The following is a 19,870-nucleotide window of genomic DNA, read 5'->3' on the forward strand; positions in this document are numbered from 1 at the left end:
AGTTGTCAAGATAGTAAATCAAGCATCGCACGTTCATTCCGGTTGTCTTTTTTATTATTGTACAATAACATTTATACTTTAGCAACGATTTTCACTATAACATAAGAGCATGGGTTATTTCATATTAGGAATACCCTGGATATCTCATATTATGATTTTCATGCCTCATGTTTTACAATCGTCTAGGCTGAATGATTTACAATCGTCAAATTTAACTTCTGTAATTAAACAATTCAACATATCCCGTATTTTTCTATTGGTATGACCTTACTCTATTACTACATGAAGAATTTATTGCCAAATATTTATTTATTAAATAATAAACAAGATTTAAATGCTCATTTCAATGAAACTTGAAGACATCCAAATTCTAAAATCTTGTTTTACAATGATCTACAGGCATGATCTAATAATAAATTTTTCTACTAAATAATTTTCAATCCAAGAGCAACAAATTCATGATGGAAACAATAGATAGCGTTCATTAGTTTAGCAGAAACGCCGCTATTTCATATTAGGGGCTTTTCTTTTAGAGGCTTTCCTTTTAGAGGCTTTTACTCTTGCATTAAATCAGTGCACAACTGTTTTAATATAGCACTAGTGTGCACTAATGCGTACAATCGAACTCGTTAGGCATTATTAAAATATAAGATATTAGTGAAGATACTATAATTAAATAATTATATATTATTGGATATTAGCAAATGCATATAGTTTGGATTAGCAGATTAATTTCTATATATTTATATTTATTTTCTTATTATCTATGGTATACCTAGATAATATCTAGATAACAATATGTTAGTAGTTTGGTACCAGTATATTACAACAGATTGACATGAATTGTATCCGCATTATGTTGCTGGCAAACCTGCAGACACAACATGAAAGCATATCGGTGATAGAAATCGAATAGATCTACCGAGTACATACAATATTATGACAGAGAGATTGACGGCAGAAATCGAGCAGATTTATTGTTGCGTAAACATAAATATCGCTTCGATCTAGTGTCATCAAATTGTAGAAAGTTTTCTTCGATTTCTTGTTAAAATTTTACTGATATTCAATACGAAACATTTTTTGCATTAAATCTATTGCTTTTACTGTTCTTGTTGTTTTACAAGATATACTCTCGAGGCTGAGCTGCCTAAGTTTGGCGGGACCGTAAACATCGTGTCTCAAAGTTCCTTCCATAGAACAGCAAGAAGAAATTTATGATTTTGAGAATGACAGCGAGAATAAGAGAGAGTTAAATCCATACTTTAGAGGGAAAGAAATGTGTTTGAAAACTATGCAAAGTTATTCCAAGCCGTTCCATATCCGTAGAAAATAAGCTCCTCAACACGGAATTGGTTTTACAACACCACTTCAAAATTGCATGCGAATGTCAGTTCTAGAGTTCTTGATCTTCTCGTTTATGCTAATATGAGGATACAAGTATGTGTAAAAATTAATTCTTTACTTATGTTTACATATATGATGCATCCTCACTCTTTTTTTGCATAAGGCAATTTAGAGATGTAATGTGAAAAGTAATACTAAATAATTCTTATTAATTATTATTTTAAATTTTACCATCTACCAACATTTTCATTTATATTTTCACAATTATTTTTTACACAATTATTTTTTCATACAAGATGTCATACTTATTTTAACATTAACTGTAGTAAATAATTTGTATTGTAATCCAATAATTCGAATGCAATATTTGTGAATTTACTTATTGTTAGTAAATTATTCTAATTTATTAAATAGGATGATTTATATAAATAGTAATTACATATTACATATTAATTTTATTTTTTACAATTTATAGTTCAATATATTTATTATTTTCATTGTATGTATTGCATTTATTTTGGCTGATTCTGTGTCTACAGTGCTAATGAAAACATACATATATATCTTTGATAAAATATAATTTTAACGGTATTTTAAACCCATTCTATTTTATATTTGCACTTTCTGTTAAATTTGAGCAATTATGATTCAATTATTTTAACAGGAAAATATTACTCATCTAACATGAATTATATTAGGTGTTGGAATTAATTCGTAGCGTTTTACAAGTGATGGGAAGTACTTTCATTAATGTATTTTTTAATGCTCATGTGAAATAAATAACATTCTTTCATTTAAAAACGCTACGAATTAATTCCAACACCTAATAATATACACATATAATGCTTCTGAAAATTATCATCTCAGATTTCAATTATGATGAACAAATCATACGAATAATATATTTATCAGATTATTAATAATTTCCTGATTCCCCTTCTATTTTTACGAACTTTTTAATTTATAGATCATTATTTTTTGTCTTAAAATACTAGAATAATATAAAAAATTAGTTGTGTTTACCTAATTTTTAAAAAGAAATTGAAACTATTTTGTATTATAGATGAAAAAACATTATTAAAATCAGAATAAAGTTTTCAAATGCTAAAAAATTATATTAAAATTACGCAATTTCTCTTTCACCTTTATTTGACAAATATTTTAAGACGAAACCGTCTTTTGTATTAATGTAATATTAATAGAACTAAGGTTTCTCTTGTACTCTTTGGGGATTATATATGTCCTAAAATGTATGTATATTCTTCTCTCGTTTTAACATCATCTACCTTCTTCCCTCTATACCAACCTTTTGTGTTTAAATTCCCTTACGGAACCTACTTTGTTCGCACGATACCACACCTATTATTTTCTCTTTGAGTTGTGAATGTTATGATAGTCAAATTTCAATGAAGAAGCAAATACCAAGAAAGTACTCAGTGCAATATAAACTAATTATATACAAATAAAATAAATAAACGTAGATAATGACAGGTTCTTTCTTCATTTATGTAATCAAATGAAAGAAAGAGTAATTACACTTAAATGTATCAAATTTTTTCGCCACAATCGTTATATTGTTAATCACGTAACTTCCTTTCCTGATTTTTTTTCTTTCTTTTTATTTCTAAATAGCATAAAAATTGACTAATTACAAACTGAACTCACAAAATAAAATATGTTACAATACATTATACTTAATCTTCGTAAATACCATGTACTATTAATATTAGCTATTAACGTATTAATAGTAACTATTTTTACCTCTTCATTTTATTATATTATAGCAATTATTGAAGTAATCTACACATTTGTGGAAAGTGTATGTGGAATATATGATTTTTAATGTGACTTACACACGCCAATCTTTCATACATTACTTTAATCTTACATGTTACGCTCATGCGAGATAGTTATTTCTATTGAATTTATGTCGCATGACGTATTTTAATCATTCCTTATAATTATTATATTATATTATATACCTTTTTGGATCCATTTTTATTAAGTGCATTGTTGTTTTTCGTTGAACATTTTTCATTAATTATCTTCAACTTTCTAATTTATTCATTCTATTTTCGTGTCTTTGTCATTTATCTAATTAAAAAATTAATATTTATGTGCGAAATTAATGGAACAATTTAGAGATGACCATCATGAATATATTTTACATACAATAATAGAGTAAGAATATTATATATATATACATAAATCATGAAATGTTTTCATCAAAAACTTATTACGAAAAGAAAGAAAATAATTCTTCATTTAATTCTCCATTTCAAAATACTGTTCACCTTTGTCAATTCAAGTCTTACAATACAATTCTAAGGCTCAACTCTTTAAGCTCTGAAACTACCAGGTCTTACATTGCTATTTTCTATTGAAGAATTACGAAAGAAAGAGTATATTGAAGAACAGAACAAATCGATGTTGTATTAATTAAAATTAGACAATTTATTGGCACGAAATTTGTAAATTGTTAACTTATTTTTTTTAATAATTCACGTATAACTAACATAGAGCATTTGTGTCGAAATTAATATAGAAAAGTCATGAATGTGGGAGTGACTGGCGGAATGAGTTCGTATAATCACCTGCGTTGATTCAAGATATGGCATCGTTTAGGGACACCAAGGCCTTCCGTCGCGCGTTGGTCCTTCGAGGATTTTGATAGCGGGAAGCGAAAGTTCGGTCATGCCATAGAGTGTCATGCCAGTGCGTGCACACATATGAATCTTACGGATAGTACCACCGACGTAAATTCAACGGGCAATTTCCGAGAGACGCGTTAGTAGGAGGATGAATTAACCCTGAGAGTCGCTGTACAACCATCGACCTGATGGTGCTCGTTTAGCTTGCAAATGTGGAAGGTGCGACTGACTGACGGAAACGTTTATGCATGTTTCAGAGGGACAGTTATACGCAGCGACGGTGGCTGACTTCTCTGGCGGAGAGCCGCTGATTCACAGAGACAAAATTCGCACCGAACGCTCGGATCTCAATCAGTTGAATGGTAAGCTCCTAGACATTACGATGAGAAATTCATGTGGCGTTGATGTGGTGTCCACGATTTCTCGCAATTTTATTTATAAGTTTATTCGATTTGCGCAAACAATATTATATATATATCTATAATACAATATTCGATTCTATAATTCGAAAAATATCTAGCATTTAATTAATTTCAATATGCGCGTATTTATTTACACAGATTTTTTATACAGCTTCTGTAGAATTTGCTAAATAAATTTATGAGATAGGAAAGTAGATCTACAACTTATATCAAAACAGAGATAAAATAATTTCATTTCTATGATAATTACATAATTTTTTAGATTTGCTTCTTTCATTATCTGATATTTTAATAGACACGAGTGCAATAATACGAGAAGATTAATTTCAAGATTAATTATAATTAATGATATAATTAAAGATAATTATGATATCATCTTTAAATAAGACGAGAAGAAATTTCTATCACACAGTAACGATTCAAATTACCAAACCAACAATTTGATTTTAAAGCATCACTTTATGTAAATATCGGATAAATTTATTGAAATATGAATTTATAATACAAATTATAATATATAATTATAAGAAATTATATTATAAATTATGTAAATGTATACATTATCATATAAATTATGTAAATTCATAAGAAATAAGTTATTACCTGTAATATTTAGCCTGATCTTATCGCTAACAAACAAAATAATTTTATTTTTGTTAATCATTAAATATCAAGGTGAAAAAATTATATTGTAAAATATCACATTCTATAGAATAAATTCAATAATGGAACTCGATGCAATTTCATTATTTTAGGTCCAAACTTTGTCAGCACATTCGCATATCAAGATTATGTATTCTTCTTCTATCGTGAAACAGCCGTAGAATACATGAATTGCGGAAAGGTGAGGATTTTTTATTCGATATTTCTTAATCCTGAATAAATTTTGTTAATTATTTTGAATTTATTTTTGATTGTTTTTTGAAAAAAATTATTAAAATTTAGAGATTTATAAAGGAAACGATTTGAATTGTGTCCCGTACACACACGTCTTTTTATTTTTAACTCGTCAAGATTAAACAAATTCCGTACTGTAATTCTTGCGTTGGATGTTTTGAATAAAAAAGATCTCTTATATAATATCTAGAAAATAACACATCCGTTTATAAAAATACAGAAATATAGAAAAATGTAAAATATTGATTGATCGCCTCACAAGTTTGATTCACGTTATATAGTCAGTCTACTCACGAGTTGGAAGAGTCTGTCAGCACGATAAAGGCGGGCCACACGCATTTAGCGACAGATGGACGAGTTTCCTGAAAGCGAGGCTCAACTGTTCGGTACCAGGAGAGTACCCCTTCTATTTCAACGAAATACGTGAGTATGCATATGCGCGGTCCTTTCGCGGCTTCGATCGTGACTACGCTCGAGTAGTTTCAAACGAGGGCTCTCGCACGCTTCTAAAAGGTCCTCGTAAAAGAGCCTCTTCGATTCTGCACCGCGTTAGTTCCCACTTAGTGCATATACTGTTCCTCTACTTTTTCAGTTTTCTGCGATTTCCGCCCGATATACTTTCCCGTTCTACGAAATACTGTAAGAAAGAAAATGCAATTTTAAAGAGTTTAAAAGTTGCTCTTTTAAAGAGATCCGTAGAAAGAGTGTAGTTGGATTCAGCCTTTAGAGGATGGCAGGATCAATTTTTTAAATTTTACCGTTTTTTTTTCTTAATAAGATTTTATTATATTAATTTATAATAATTTATTATATTCTTTGCCTCAAAATATAATACTGTTTTAGCGCCACTATTAATGGCTTTCCATTCTATAAAAGTTAATATTTTATGCAATTTATTTAATACGTAGTCTAATTTACAATATACTATATCACATGTTGCAAATTGTATACTTTTTAAAATGTAATTATATATACTTTTTAGATAAATTGATATATATATTTGTTATTATCTTGCGCATAGTAATATTAAAATAGTCATAAAAAAATGAATATTTTAAAAAATATTTCATATTTTTATATCGAAATATCTCAGAATAAAATATGAAATATCTCACAAACTATTGATTTTTTTTTATGACTTTATCCCTTAATATGCAAAATAATGTTGCTTTTACATGCAAAATGGCTGGGAGAGAGAGAATAAAATTACATTAAAAAATATTATCATTTTCCCTATTTATAAAAATATTGATGACTTATCTTATAAAAACATGTTATATAAAAATTTATCACATTTCTTTTCTGAAAAACTTTTATTTAAAATATTTATATTTTTTTAAAATATATTTTATTATCTCGATGTATCTCGAAATTCCACTTTTTTTTAATTTTGTCAAATACGAAACCACTATGTATTTCAGATATTTGTAAGCTTATCCAAACTTAAAGATGCAATACAATTATATGCTTTCTTGCTTATAGTTGACATACATATTATAATATTTCTAATATTTGTATTTGCGTGAATGGGAAAAAGCAAAGAATGTTGCTTACAAATATTACACATTTCTACAAATATTACACATTATACACATATCCTATTAATGTAATAAGAATAATATTGTGTTAAAGTAATAGTTGCATTCTAACATTTAATTACGCAAAATTTTTATATAAGAAAAGAAATTATAACATTCTTTGCAAATGTAAATATTAGAGAGATTCATTATTATTATTAAAGCACAGGGAATCATATTCTTTTACAATAATAAAAATATAAATATTTGTTTTTAACAGCATTATAATAAGAACATTCGTATATTTAATATTTTTAAATGTTTTTTTATATTTATATGATATTTTTTGTCACATTTATCGATTTCTTTATTTCTCGTCCATTCCTACACGTACAATGAAATCGGATAAGTCACTCTAGCTATCTATCGTACAGCGAAATGGACTAATCTCGAGTGTGAAGTACAATAGCGGTGCACTATCGCGTTTAGAAACCAGTAGGAATGGAGAACGAACGAGAGAAGCACTCTATTCTCGTAGAATATTGTCGCCGCATATCGAATTGAAATCCCTATGTTGGATTCGCGAAGTTGGCGCGTCTCCAGATGTCTGAGAGGTGCCGCGAAATCACTGGCTGCTTCTCTGATTGTTCGAACTTTGTATAATAATCGCGGAACTAAGACTAATGATGAGACATGTTTATTAATATCAAAGCATGAAGTGTCAAAAATGTGAAAGAAATTGATAACAGACAAAATTGTTATTGAAATTGAAAACATTAAAATTTAAATCTTTTAATTATTTAATTAATTCGGTAATTTTCAAAAGGAGATATTTGATTTAAGTACGACGTAGAACGCAAAAATTAAACTGAGTAACACGAAATTAAATATCGATGTAAAATCGTCGATGTTAAATACATACTTGAACAATTTTTTGAATCGTGAATTTAAATCCAGTAAATTGCAGATAATATCGTTAATTTTAATTAGATGATTAAAAAATGGTTTGTCTAAAAAAATAATTCTTACTTTTTGACTAAATTTTGTGAATTATTTTGTTATAATGCATATTTTATATATTTTTTATACGATCCATTTTTTTTCTTATCATTCTATGCAAGTAATGAAATATTTCCATAGAAAAATGTTCAGAACGGCGTCTGCACTTACCATCTATAAGACGAAAATGATTTCGAAATAATTTCGAATAATTTGTCATATTTAGAGTCAACGAGCGATGTTACGGATGGTCGATACGCGGGGAAGTCTGCGCGTTTGGTGTATGGAGTTTTCACGACCCCAGTGAACTCCATTGGCGGCTCAGCTATTTGTGCATTCTCTATGGACAACATTCTCGAGGTCTTCCAGGGTGCTTTCAAAGAGCAAGAGACTATAAACAGCAACTGGCTGCGAGTACTTCAGGAAAAGGTACCTGAACCCAGACCCGGTGCCTGCGTTAACGATTCCAGAACACTTCCGGACATTACTGTTAATTTCGTCAAGGCACACCCCCTCATGGATGACGCTGTGCAATCTTACTTTTCATTACCTGTGATAACTAAAACCAGTTTTAAGTAAGTAACTTGATTGATTAATATTTTTGACATATTTTTATTAATATAGTTTTAATATATTGTAATATATTCTCATTGTCTTATGTATATAATATCTTTATACCTAAACACGTTTTGGTGCAACATATTTAAACTACGAATCTTTTTGTCAATTTTAAATAGATATTTCTTAAAAATATTAAATTAATCATTTATTATAGCTTCTCAATTTTTAACGTATATTTTTTAATATCAAATGTATACAAAGATATACATGCATTGTTATACATATTACACATGTGCAAAAAAATAGAGAGAATTCTTTTAACATAAATTTTACTTTGAACTTTATTAAATTTTCAATCGAAAGTTATTTTTAAAGCTGTTGTTGCAATTACATATTTTTAATAGTATTAATAGCTTTGTATAAAAAAACATTAACACATGGAATTTTAACATTTATAGTTATAGATTTACCAAAGTTGCGGTAGATCCTCAAGTAAAGGCTTTGGATGGTAAAGCTTACGATATACTCTATATTGGAACAGGTATAATTATTTAATTATTTATAATAATATAAATATTGTAATATATTAATTATTATATTAATTCGCAATTGTATATCATTATTATATTTATAATAATGGTCAATCTATTATATTATTATTAATAATAATAATATAATTATTATAAATGATATATATATATATATGTAATATTTGTAATAATGATAATTTATATTTCTGGGAGATTAACGAGATTTATTTGTTGCATACAGATGATGGCCGCGTTTTGAAAGCACTTAACACACGTGCACCAGAATCATACGACAATGTTGGTCAAGTTATTGTCAGTGACGTCCAAGTGTTAAAATTTGGTAAGTAAATTTACTGTGTAAATTTTGTAATTGTATTATTTTGCAAGTTAAAACAATTTTTTTTACTTTTGGTTAATCTATTATATATATTTATCTATGAATATCATATTTTTATGTTGCATAATTATATTTATACTGAAGTTACATAAAATATTGTACACGATTGAGTAAGTAAGTATACAATATTGTGAAAAGTAAACAGGAATTAATCATACAATGCGATCGAATTCGCATTAATGCAAAGTGCGTTACTGCATAATTTTACGAGCTTTTCAAGATATTTAGTATTTAAATCCTTAGGATGAAAAATGCAAACGGAGAGAAAAATTTTGACGTTGCCAATTTGAATAGATCAATTGCAACGCAAACTATCTAAATTTGTTTGAATTTCCAGCGCGTTCGGTTTCGGTACAATCTTTTCATATGATGAGAATGTAGAACATAGTCAAACGAAAAGACGACTTGAGATTGAATAAGAAATTCGATGCTTCTTTAAAAAGTTTCTAAGAAGCTTTGCGCATACCATATTTCTTACGTGTATATGTTGCGTTATTTCCAGTAAAAATTTAAAGAGATAAATCATATCATCACGGTAAATAACACAGTATCCGTTTTCATGATATATATATATATATATATATATAGTACGCGAAGTATTTAATAATAACATTTTAATGAAGTGATATTTGGAAATGTCACGCTTTTTCATATTCTTTAAATAACTTTCTTATTTGTGTGATCGAATCTATTATCTCTTTATTGATTGGATATTTGGCGTTAATAAATAGATTGAAATTTTTTAGAAAATAAATAATAATCGAAGGTATCTATAACTTTTTAAAAATTTATTTTCATATACTTTTATTTATTAACACTTTATTTATTTATTTATTTTTTACACAAACAAAAAAAAACTAAAATTAAAACATATTTTGTGCGATTTTGAAACACATAACATGTTTCACATTATTTTATATCGTGATATGTAATTCTTTATTGCAGGTCAAGCGGTCAAAGATCTTTTGGTAGTTCATTTAGCTGGCGAAGCAAGTAAACTAGTGGTGTTTGCGGACTCTGAGATCCGCGCAGTTCCCTTACATCATTGTGACTCACCTGCTGCGGCTACTTGCAGATCTTGTGTCGCCTTACAAGATCCTCATTGCGCCTGGGATGCGACTGCGAATCTCTGCGTGGCGGTACTAACGAAACTCCACGACAACGATGCCGACAAGACACTGTTTCAAGATATCCCGACCGGTAGACACAGAAGCTGCGGGCACGAGCCAGGTACTGTCTTTGATATGTAGACTATGTTGTAATTGTAATCGGGATTATTCCCGGAAATGTGTGAATATATGTATGATATATTGTGGTACACCGCTATCTCTGATCGCTTGTTTAATAATTTTATGACTTGATTCTCTTTTCCATTTTATTTTTTATTTTAACTTTCTTTTGCTATGACGAATGCAAAGTTATACAAATTGGTTCGAATAATATAAATTTTTCGAACTTGAAATTCAGATGTATCTACTTTTGTTTGAATATTTCGAGAGCACGCAATTTACTCGAATTTATTTTTGATAATTGGTATCGAACAAGTAATAAGATTGTGCTTTTTATACGTTATGTACGAATTTAACGTACGGATTTTACAAAGTTTCGAGATTTTTTTCGAAAGGTTTTTTATGCAACTTTTGATATATCGTAGTCTATTTAATCTTGTACTTTCAACGCGAACAATTAATTTTGTCCCTCAGCATGCAATACTCATTCTGCGAAAGGAAGATCGGAAAATTATAAAATAGGAAATTAAAAACTTAAATAGAAAATTGAAAAAAATAGGCAATCTTTTTGAAACAAAACTTTCTTAAAAACTCTTCTACTAAGTGTATTTATTTTAATTACGCTTCCTCCACTTTGTTCACACTTCCTCTTTCTTTAAGCTTGAATATACGTATAGCTATTTTAAAACATAAAAAATAGAAAAGAGACAACTCATCTAAAACCTAATATGTGTAACCTAATAACAATCAAGATATGTGATTATTTTTTTGTGGGCACGCTTTTTCGTCTAATACACTGCTAAAGAATACATGGACAATAAATGTTTTGGGGCAACTTTTTATAACTATCTAACTGTCTTAGCAAACATCAAACTGCTTCAAATCTGACTTTTTCTTGTTTTGATTTTACTTAATTGATGTAATTTTATTTAAAAAATCGAAAAAAAGGATTGAAAAAGAATTTTATTGGAAGATAATGTTTATCATAAAGGAATAAAGAAAGTATAAATGTTTATAATAATATCCAAAATACCTATATAAAATTTGAAAAAAAATTTCAAAAGTATATGGACGCTATACATGTGTCAGATCTGAAACAATTAAGTAATATTTTTCGCATGTTCAACTATGCTAAGAATACTGCTCGCACGGCTACACAGCTCATGGTCAGCTATTTCATGGTATACATATCTATTCATGCGTACGCTAGGTGTTATGTATATTTTCGCAGCGTTTCCAGGTCGGGCGCATCAGATATTAATGATGGTTAATGTACATCATGACTTCGAACTGTTTGAAATTGTATTTGAAATTGAAGTTTAGAAATTGCAAATATTTCACATGAAAAGTTAAAAAGCAACAATTAAATTAATCCAGAAAAAAATAAATTTTAAATATTTCACTTCACAGTCATGGTGTACGAATGTATAAATGTCATGTCTAGGGCTACGGTCCACTTGATGCTACAAATGCTTCGAAACATTTTTTGGTCAGTTAGTAAAATTCTTTCTTCCAATTGATCAATCAAAAGTTTCAAACATTGACATTTATAATGTCAAGTGGACTGCACCCTAGTAGTAATAGTAGCAAAATGAACGGGTAGAATAGAAATTAATAATCGCCGTTTGCGTAACCATCTATAAAGTTTCTTTATCATAAATGTAATCTCCAAATCTAAATCTATAAATGTATAAAGGTATACATGGTATCTAATGTACGCTGTAATAACTATGTGAAATCATTTTATACGTAATCATCTGTCGTCTATCATCATATTGGTAAATGTTACTCCAGAGGTAACGAAGTCCGTCCAACCAGCGGTGGCGCGCGAAATTGGACGCGAAGAACCCGATGGGGAGAATGAAATCATCATCGAATTGGATCGAGAAAATCAGTATGGTCGTACACAGCCAAGGGCTAATGAGCCTCAAGGTAACCAACATCATCACATCACACTAATATAGTTCAGTTATCTACAGTGTTCGAAAATCCCTCTCATAATATACGATCCCACTTTAACTGATTCTCCTCTCATGGTACTTTGTTTATTTTTATGTTTGTATTTTTAACTAATGTCTTATCGGTATGCTAACAGAATGATCCGTTATTGATAGTATAACTGAGGAAAGAAATATCAATCATTTTTCTTTTCCTTTATGTGTAGCTTTGTTTTTTTTTTAAAGAAAAAAAACAAGGTTTGAAAAAATAAAACATTACCTTTTCTATTTTAAGATTACATAATTTTTACGTTATCGATTAATTTGTTTTAATTATGATTCTCTGTTCTTCTCTCTTTTTCTCTATTTACTAAAATAAAAATATGGTTTTAATATAAAAATATGGTTTTACAAAAGCGTTATTCGACAGTCGTAATTATTTTCTATTTGATTGTTTTATTGTTTTAAATGCAATTAATTTTATATAGCAACTATGAAAAACACGTTGAACCATTTATGTTGCAATGTAGTTAAAAACTGTTTAATTGAAATTTTTTAATAACACCACTTACTTATATTAACTATTATATAGGTATATTTTCCGATTTTTCATATCGATTTTCTTGAAAACGAAGCAATTGTATAAAGAAATTTTATTCAGCATTTAAATATGTAGGATCATGATCTTTTTGATATAAAACATCTTTCTTGATTATATTATCAAAAATGCTTCTAACGAAACATTCTGTCACATTATATGGGTGATGTTTTATGGGTGAACAAAGATCAATTATGTTTTTATTGTTTGTACTATTGTTCATTTTTTTTATTCGTTTTAATTTTTCCCTTCCATTCCGAACACTAGAGACAAAACGCGCGAGCAGTTTTCGCAAAAGACAATCCTAATATTTAGTGTTCTTCAATTTGCTGCATTCTGATTACAGGCGTGACCGTAACACCGGTAGTATATTCGGCCCAAACATTAACGGGTGCACTAATAGGGACCTGTTTCTGTTCTCTGGTGGCTGGTTTCGCCTTTGGTTTCTGGTTCTCTCAGAGATTACGCGGGTCTTCATACCCAGAACCCTCCGAGCAACGACAACAACTCAATCGACTAACAGAGAGCTCGGAGTCGCCTGGATTCAACAACAAGTCCATCAATCTCGTGCTGAATGTGCCGCCCAAGAATCCAAATGGCAAGAACGCGAATTCGTCCGCGGAAAACAAGCCAGTACAAAAGGTGAAGAAAACGTATATATGATACAGAAGGCGACACAGAGCCGTTTGAGGCTTGCCACAGGACCCCACGGGTTCTGGCGCATCTTCCACCTCCTCTTCCTCCGACCTCGCGGAATCGGATGAGCGCAACGACGAGGACGGCGACGACGACGAGGACGACGACGGAACGACGCCCACAAGCCTCACCACCGGTATCGCCACGGATCATACTAACAACACCCATAAGCCGGACGAGGATCGCTATGAGGATCATTACGAGAGTATCGGGAATGATGAAGTCTGCACACTCGAATACTTCGATGGTTACGATACGCAGCAACGATCAGCAGCGACCCAGAGATGTAGTCAGTACCATCAGTCCGAGTCTGAGTGCGTTGAGACGACATTGATGAACGCGCCGACGTGCGAAGAATCCGGCGGCAGCGACAGTGCAAATAGTTTTGACGATCTCTGTGGGCGACATCCTACCATCGAAAATGATCTATTTGATCGGCACGGTGTGACGAGCAACGCGAGGGATCATTATATGGTGCCCACCCGAAGTCCCCGTGAACTTAACGAGAAAATCCTATCGCTCTTTAATCCGCAATTCCTGCCAAACTTCAACAACATGGTCACGTACATGGCCGCGCATAGTCCGCCACCACGATCTCAATCCATGGCCCAATACAGCAGGGAGGACGACAATTTCCTGCTTAGGGACAGGAACTATCGTAAACGCGACGATACGAACTCGGTGTGTTTTCGACGAGGACTTACTCACGAAGCGCCGCGAGAGTGACAGTACTTTCGTATCAGCGGACGAAGCGACTCTGTTTATGATTTAATTATGAGTATAACATCTAGCATGAGATTTGTGCACTTGAGATTTAGCAGTGCTGAAAGTGAGAAACTGTATGTATCTTCTGCAACATTACGAAGAAGAGCCGGGAATTATTATGGATATGGTACTACGTGCAGCGAAACCCCTCTTCCCCTTTTCCCGTAGCTTCATAATGAACACGTGGCTGAAAGTTACGTCGGAAAATACTATCGTGATCACGTAGCGACACGTAAGTGTCGACGGCGAATAGTCTCGTGATAAGCCCAGGATCTACTTTTTTATAGTATTTTCAAGCTTTGCCAAGTATCGTCCGTCGCGCGATTCCACGCTCGCAATTACCGTGGAATCATTCTGTATAGGATTCAATTTGAAGTCTTTTTCTTTTTTTTTTTGTCTCGATAATAATAGAAAAAGTCAAATGTAAGGGAAAGCATATGCCGACAACAACGACGACGAAGATTGAATTGTAGTAATGTAATGTGATACCATATGAGGACTGTGTTCGTAGCAGTGGCCTGTTAGGTGCTTAGACTGATGCAAGATAAAACGAAAAACACTCTGTAGAGACATTTAAGCATTCGCGCGAAAGACGAGGCGTGCCTTCCGTGTATTAATTGTTGGCAGATCTTGATCTATAACAGGAACGGAGTGTTAATATGGCCGGTATAGATTCGGGCAAGTGCCTCATTTATGCGTTTTGTTTAAGATATTCAATAGAATGGAACGAAGTATAGAAGGGACGAGAAAAAGAAAGAGAAAGAGAGAGATCTAAGTAAGACTAATTTGAATATCGTTGTGCACTTATTGCCGTGCTGTGAGTACTGGTAATGGCGGGGAATACGAACGAGAGTATGTTTATCAATAACTTAGCTCTCACGGGCATATATAACGGCAACAGTATATAGTTTCTTCGAGGAATATACATTAGTTAAAAATCCTATGATAGTGCAAAAATTTACATAAAGTTACATAAAGTTGCGGCAAAAAAAAATTGGTAAAAGAATGAAACATACATAATTATATAGGTACATATATATATATATTTACGATTGTATCAGTAATTTGCTAGGTGATATATCTATAGTAAATTCAAGCAAGAGACTTGCAAAGTTTTTCTCAGCTATTTTCGCTATTTGAAAACTTAACGAAATGTCATATTAAGTATCTATAAATTTTAAATTTATTATTTTTATTCTATTTTTTAATCCATTTAAAAAATTAATTTAAATTTTATATTTTTGTTAATGTAATATTAATTGCATACGATGTGTATAAGTAGAGCGTGAGCATGGCATGACAACGTACTGATTTATGCCAGAAATCCCGGATTCAATCCCGGTAGAAACCCGGTAGAAAATATTTACGTGTCTGCTCTCAGAAAAAGCCGGCAACCTCCCGAGAGTGTCCTTGCCTAGAAAAACACTTCTCGAAAAATACCGGTTTTCCGCTCGTAAAAATTCCGTTCGGAACCGGCATTAAAACTGTAGGTCCCATATGTTTATGGCAATTTAAATAATCAACGTGCGCATCACAAACATATGAGAGAGATATTACAACAGGCCAAAGGCCTAATGTAAGAAAAAGAAGAAGAAGAAGAAGACGTTTATGAATTGTCCAAGTATTGTTTGAGAAAAGTCATAGTACTGATCTTGTCGTATATATAATTAATTTTAATTAATTTAAATTTAGACGTGTTATATTTGTATGTTTAATTCGTAGTTATTTAAATGTTTTATACCTCTGCTATTAGCATGATGACGCGATCCTCGAAGAAACTCTGGCGAAAGGAACCGGTGTGCAAAATTATAGATAATGGCGTAAACTGATTCTGCTAGCATTATAATAACGACTGCGATACGATTACACGAGCGCATTTACTTGACAGCTCAATCGCGGACAGAGTGCCTCTAATGATGAGCGTCTTGAGAAGTTTTTAGATTATTAAAACGGCAGAAAATGCACTTTCAACATGTGTGAAATTATTCTGTGATGAGATTTAATCATGTTCGCGCAATCAGCGCAGTCTTGATCCATCTATACGCTTATAAATAATTCATTTTTAATGAATTCATTTTTTTTTATAATAATTTATATCTGTATCAAGGAATGTATCAATTTGAAAAACTCTTATTTAACAAACGTTAAAGTTAAGTTTAACATACCATAATCAGAACAACGCAAATACAATTTCGTACGTGTTCGAAAGGTACTTTCTGCCGTTTCATGCGCTATTTTCTCATCGCTCGTTAACCAACACTGCCGCGTAAATTCTAACACGCCTCGAGCGAACAGTACAGTAGACACCTTACCGATTTTCATCGATTGTCATTGAATGTTGGACGTTAAAAGATCAGGGTATAATGAAACGTTGTTCAAGTGCTTTCGCGTTCGACCATAGGGCTCGATGTAGATAGCCGCATATATGATGGTAACTGCGTGCTGTGTAAGCAAGAGGAGAAGTCGTGTAAATACATATAGAACTGTTTTTTATCGTTGAGATCATTTTAAACAAGAAGATTCATTCGTTATGCTACTCGTCACGCGGGCAGCAGTGATACATTGATATTATACATATTGCATTTTCATTGCTGCACATATACATATACATACATACGTACATACGTACGTACGTACATATATATATATGTGTACATACATGTATATAAGATGTTAAAATTTTAAACCGGTAAATTTTTTGAGGAAACATAAGAGACATTAAGGAATAAACATTATTAATAATATGTTTTTTCGACAAAAAATATTGACAAAAAAATATTTCACTTAAAATCATTCATACTTTGCTAAAGTTTGTCGGTCTAATTTTTTAATATCATGTATGCATATACATATATGTGCACATATATACATGTGCATTTACGCAACACATATTCGTTTTTAATTCGCATAGACTACTCGTATTATAGTCTGCTACATCGAGAACGAATGTGTTAAATAAAAAGAGGCAGCTAATTAGATTTATGCGCTGACTTTGTAAAAGTCTGTCTTTCCTTAAATAAATTTTTGCCATGCCCCCGTTCGATCGATCCTGGCTGGCAAGCCTTTTATAAAATATAACGATGTTTGTGTAATAGAAACATCCGAACTAGGTACCTTAACACGAGATATATGACAGTAGAAAAGAATTGTTATACATTAATATTTCTAAATTGAAAGGGACTGGGGAAGCGTATAAATTTACATATGTATACAAATGTAATGTTAGAATACCATTTGCATATACGAACAATGTACATAAAAATAACGCTCTGTTTAAAACTGACTTTATCGTGCTTTTAAAGCTAGCCCTGTGTCATAAGTACGAAAGAAGATGAATTTCTAATTATGAATAGACTAGAAGCATTTATAAGCTTCTCGTACTTGCGTCAGCCATTTTATAATATAAATCGTGAGAAACTGCTAGATTCATATTAACATCAAGTCATTCATTTGGAATTTATAGTGGAATTGAACACATCGATAAATTACACAGAAAAATATTGTATTCAGACAACTGTTTAATACATTTACTATCAGCGTTATATGTGGCAAACAATAATTTACGTGATAAACCATAAATTTTATTTTACTGGAACAAATTACCTCATTATTATTGAATAAAAAGTTATATCACTTAAGTAACATGCGTGATCTGAAATTATATAATGGAGCATTTATTATTTTGAAGCAATTTAAGTAGGCGACGCAGATATAGTATATTTTGTAAATTTTCAAAATCCAACGTGATATAATGAATGTATTAATCATGTCATATTGATACATTTGCAACCGCTGACTTACTACGACTTTTCAAAATTTATAACTAGTTAGCGTTAACATAGTAATATGTTTTTTTGTATTTTAACTTTAAATGTATACTTTTTTTTTAATGAACTTAAACGTAGTTAATTTTAATCTTAAAATTAAATGAAAAGGTAATTTTTAAAATATCATACAAAAAATTAAATTATATTTTATGTCAAAAAATGTTTAGTTAATTCTTAATTTTATTCTTCTGTGTTATCTAAACATTTAATTAAAAATATTAAATGCTAAAAGTGTTCGATTAATTTTTTTGAAAACACATACCTATACATTCGGCTTCCAATTTTAGAAAAAATTATCGGTTGCGAAAGTATTAAAAATAAAAGTAAAGGAGATTTTTTTCCTTTAACACACACACACACACACACACACACACACACACACACACACACACACCAGCATAGAGAAACGTGAAGTGGTAGCCTGTGATGAAATTGTATTTTAATTGTCGACTTTATATCTTTTTCATCTATCTTCTATTTAATTTTATTACAAGATAGTTATAATTTTCTATACACACAACAGGACTATAAAAATTTTATGTCCAATTTTTGGAAATATATATATATATATATATATATATATATATATATAGTATATTTGGAAATATATATATATATAGTATATTTGGAAATATATATATATATATATATATATATATATAAGTATAGATTTGAAATGATTTATAAAAAAATATAAACGTTTCAATGTATACGAATATTTTTTTTTAACAAAATTATAATTGAAAGAATTTGAATTCTCTATTAGCGTCAACAGCAGAAATTGATAAAATATCACAGCAATCGTTTGATATAACTGTCAAGAAAAATATGTTTCCGAAAGCAACATATAATTAGGACCAGCGGAAACCAAGTTGAGAGAATCAATGTACAGAATTTTAATCAGCTAGTTTAAAGAATTAAAATAAAGATGCAATATACATTTAGCTTGCGCAAATGCGAGAGAGCAACATTGTTATTAGTAAATACAATATAAAATCGGGCGGCTTTATAATTTTAGATAATTATTTCGTATATTGCGATAGGAGAGAAAGGAACGCGTGAATATAATGCGACGAATGTAACGATATGAGGCACGAACGACAACAGTATAATTACGTGACGCGATAGCCATAGACTATATCGCTCGCATTAATTAGATAATATAATCGCAACATTCCATTGAAGCCGGGACTGCCAACCGTTTAATAAATACTGACCTGACAGTGGGCGGTGCTGCGAGGAAAGCCGATAATACATGTAGATAATTAATTAATGTCTTTTTATTCATACTTGGAATAAAGATAAAACCGATTAAAACTTAAATCATTTATTTTACATCATGTCTAAACACCGTGTCAAAATGTTCCCTTTAATAAATCGAGAATTGTCACGTGGAACAATACACGAAAAAAACGTGTATTATTTAATTAATCAAATATACAACTTGCACTGTTTAAATATACAAAGACATTTTTAGAAAGTAAAATTGATTTATTT

General features: G+C 30.7%; 2 protein-coding genes across 3 annotated transcripts in view; both read left to right on the forward strand.

Annotated features, from left to right (window-relative positions):
* The window catches only part of LOC105153818 (semaphorin-1A), a 219,764-nt gene extending 205,982 nt beyond the window's left edge, over positions 1 to 13,782 (forward strand). Inside the window, exons 7-15 of one of the 2 annotated variants that reach the window (XM_011068895.2) lie at positions 4,256 to 4,360; positions 5,176 to 5,264; positions 5,599 to 5,740; positions 8,060 to 8,408; positions 8,853 to 8,935; positions 9,166 to 9,264; positions 10,267 to 10,551; positions 12,345 to 12,482; positions 13,432 to 13,782. In XM_011068895.2, the coding sequence (XP_011067197.1) occupies positions 4,256 to 4,360; positions 5,176 to 5,264; positions 5,599 to 5,740; positions 8,060 to 8,408; positions 8,853 to 8,935; positions 9,166 to 9,264; positions 10,267 to 10,551; positions 12,345 to 12,482; positions 13,432 to 13,748 (1,607 nt within the window). In that variant the 3' untranslated portion in view covers positions 13,749 to 13,782. The remainder of the gene's footprint in view (positions 1 to 4,255; positions 4,361 to 5,175; positions 5,265 to 5,598; positions 5,741 to 8,059; positions 8,409 to 8,852; positions 8,936 to 9,165; positions 9,265 to 10,266; positions 10,552 to 12,344; positions 12,483 to 13,431) is intronic. The other variant, XM_011068896.2, reaches the window with a different exon arrangement.
* Positions 13,783 to 13,926: 144 nt separating this feature from the next.
* LOC147907738 (uncharacterized) lies at positions 13,927 to 18,604 on the forward strand. Its single transcript, XM_087411930.1, has one exon. The coding sequence runs from the start codon at positions 14,115 to 14,117 to the stop codon at positions 14,505 to 14,507; it is 393 nt and encodes a 130-aa protein (XP_087268056.1). The 5' UTR covers positions 13,927 to 14,114; the 3' UTR covers positions 14,508 to 18,604.
* The last annotated feature ends 1,266 nt before the right edge of the window (positions 18,605 to 19,870 follow it).

Source organism: Acromyrmex echinatior, chromosome 12 (genome assembly GCF_024713525.1).
Source record: "Acromyrmex echinatior isolate Ae372 chromosome 12, ASM2471352v2, whole genome shotgun sequence".
Lineage (NCBI taxonomy): Eukaryota > Metazoa > Arthropoda > Insecta > Hymenoptera > Formicidae > Acromyrmex > Acromyrmex echinatior.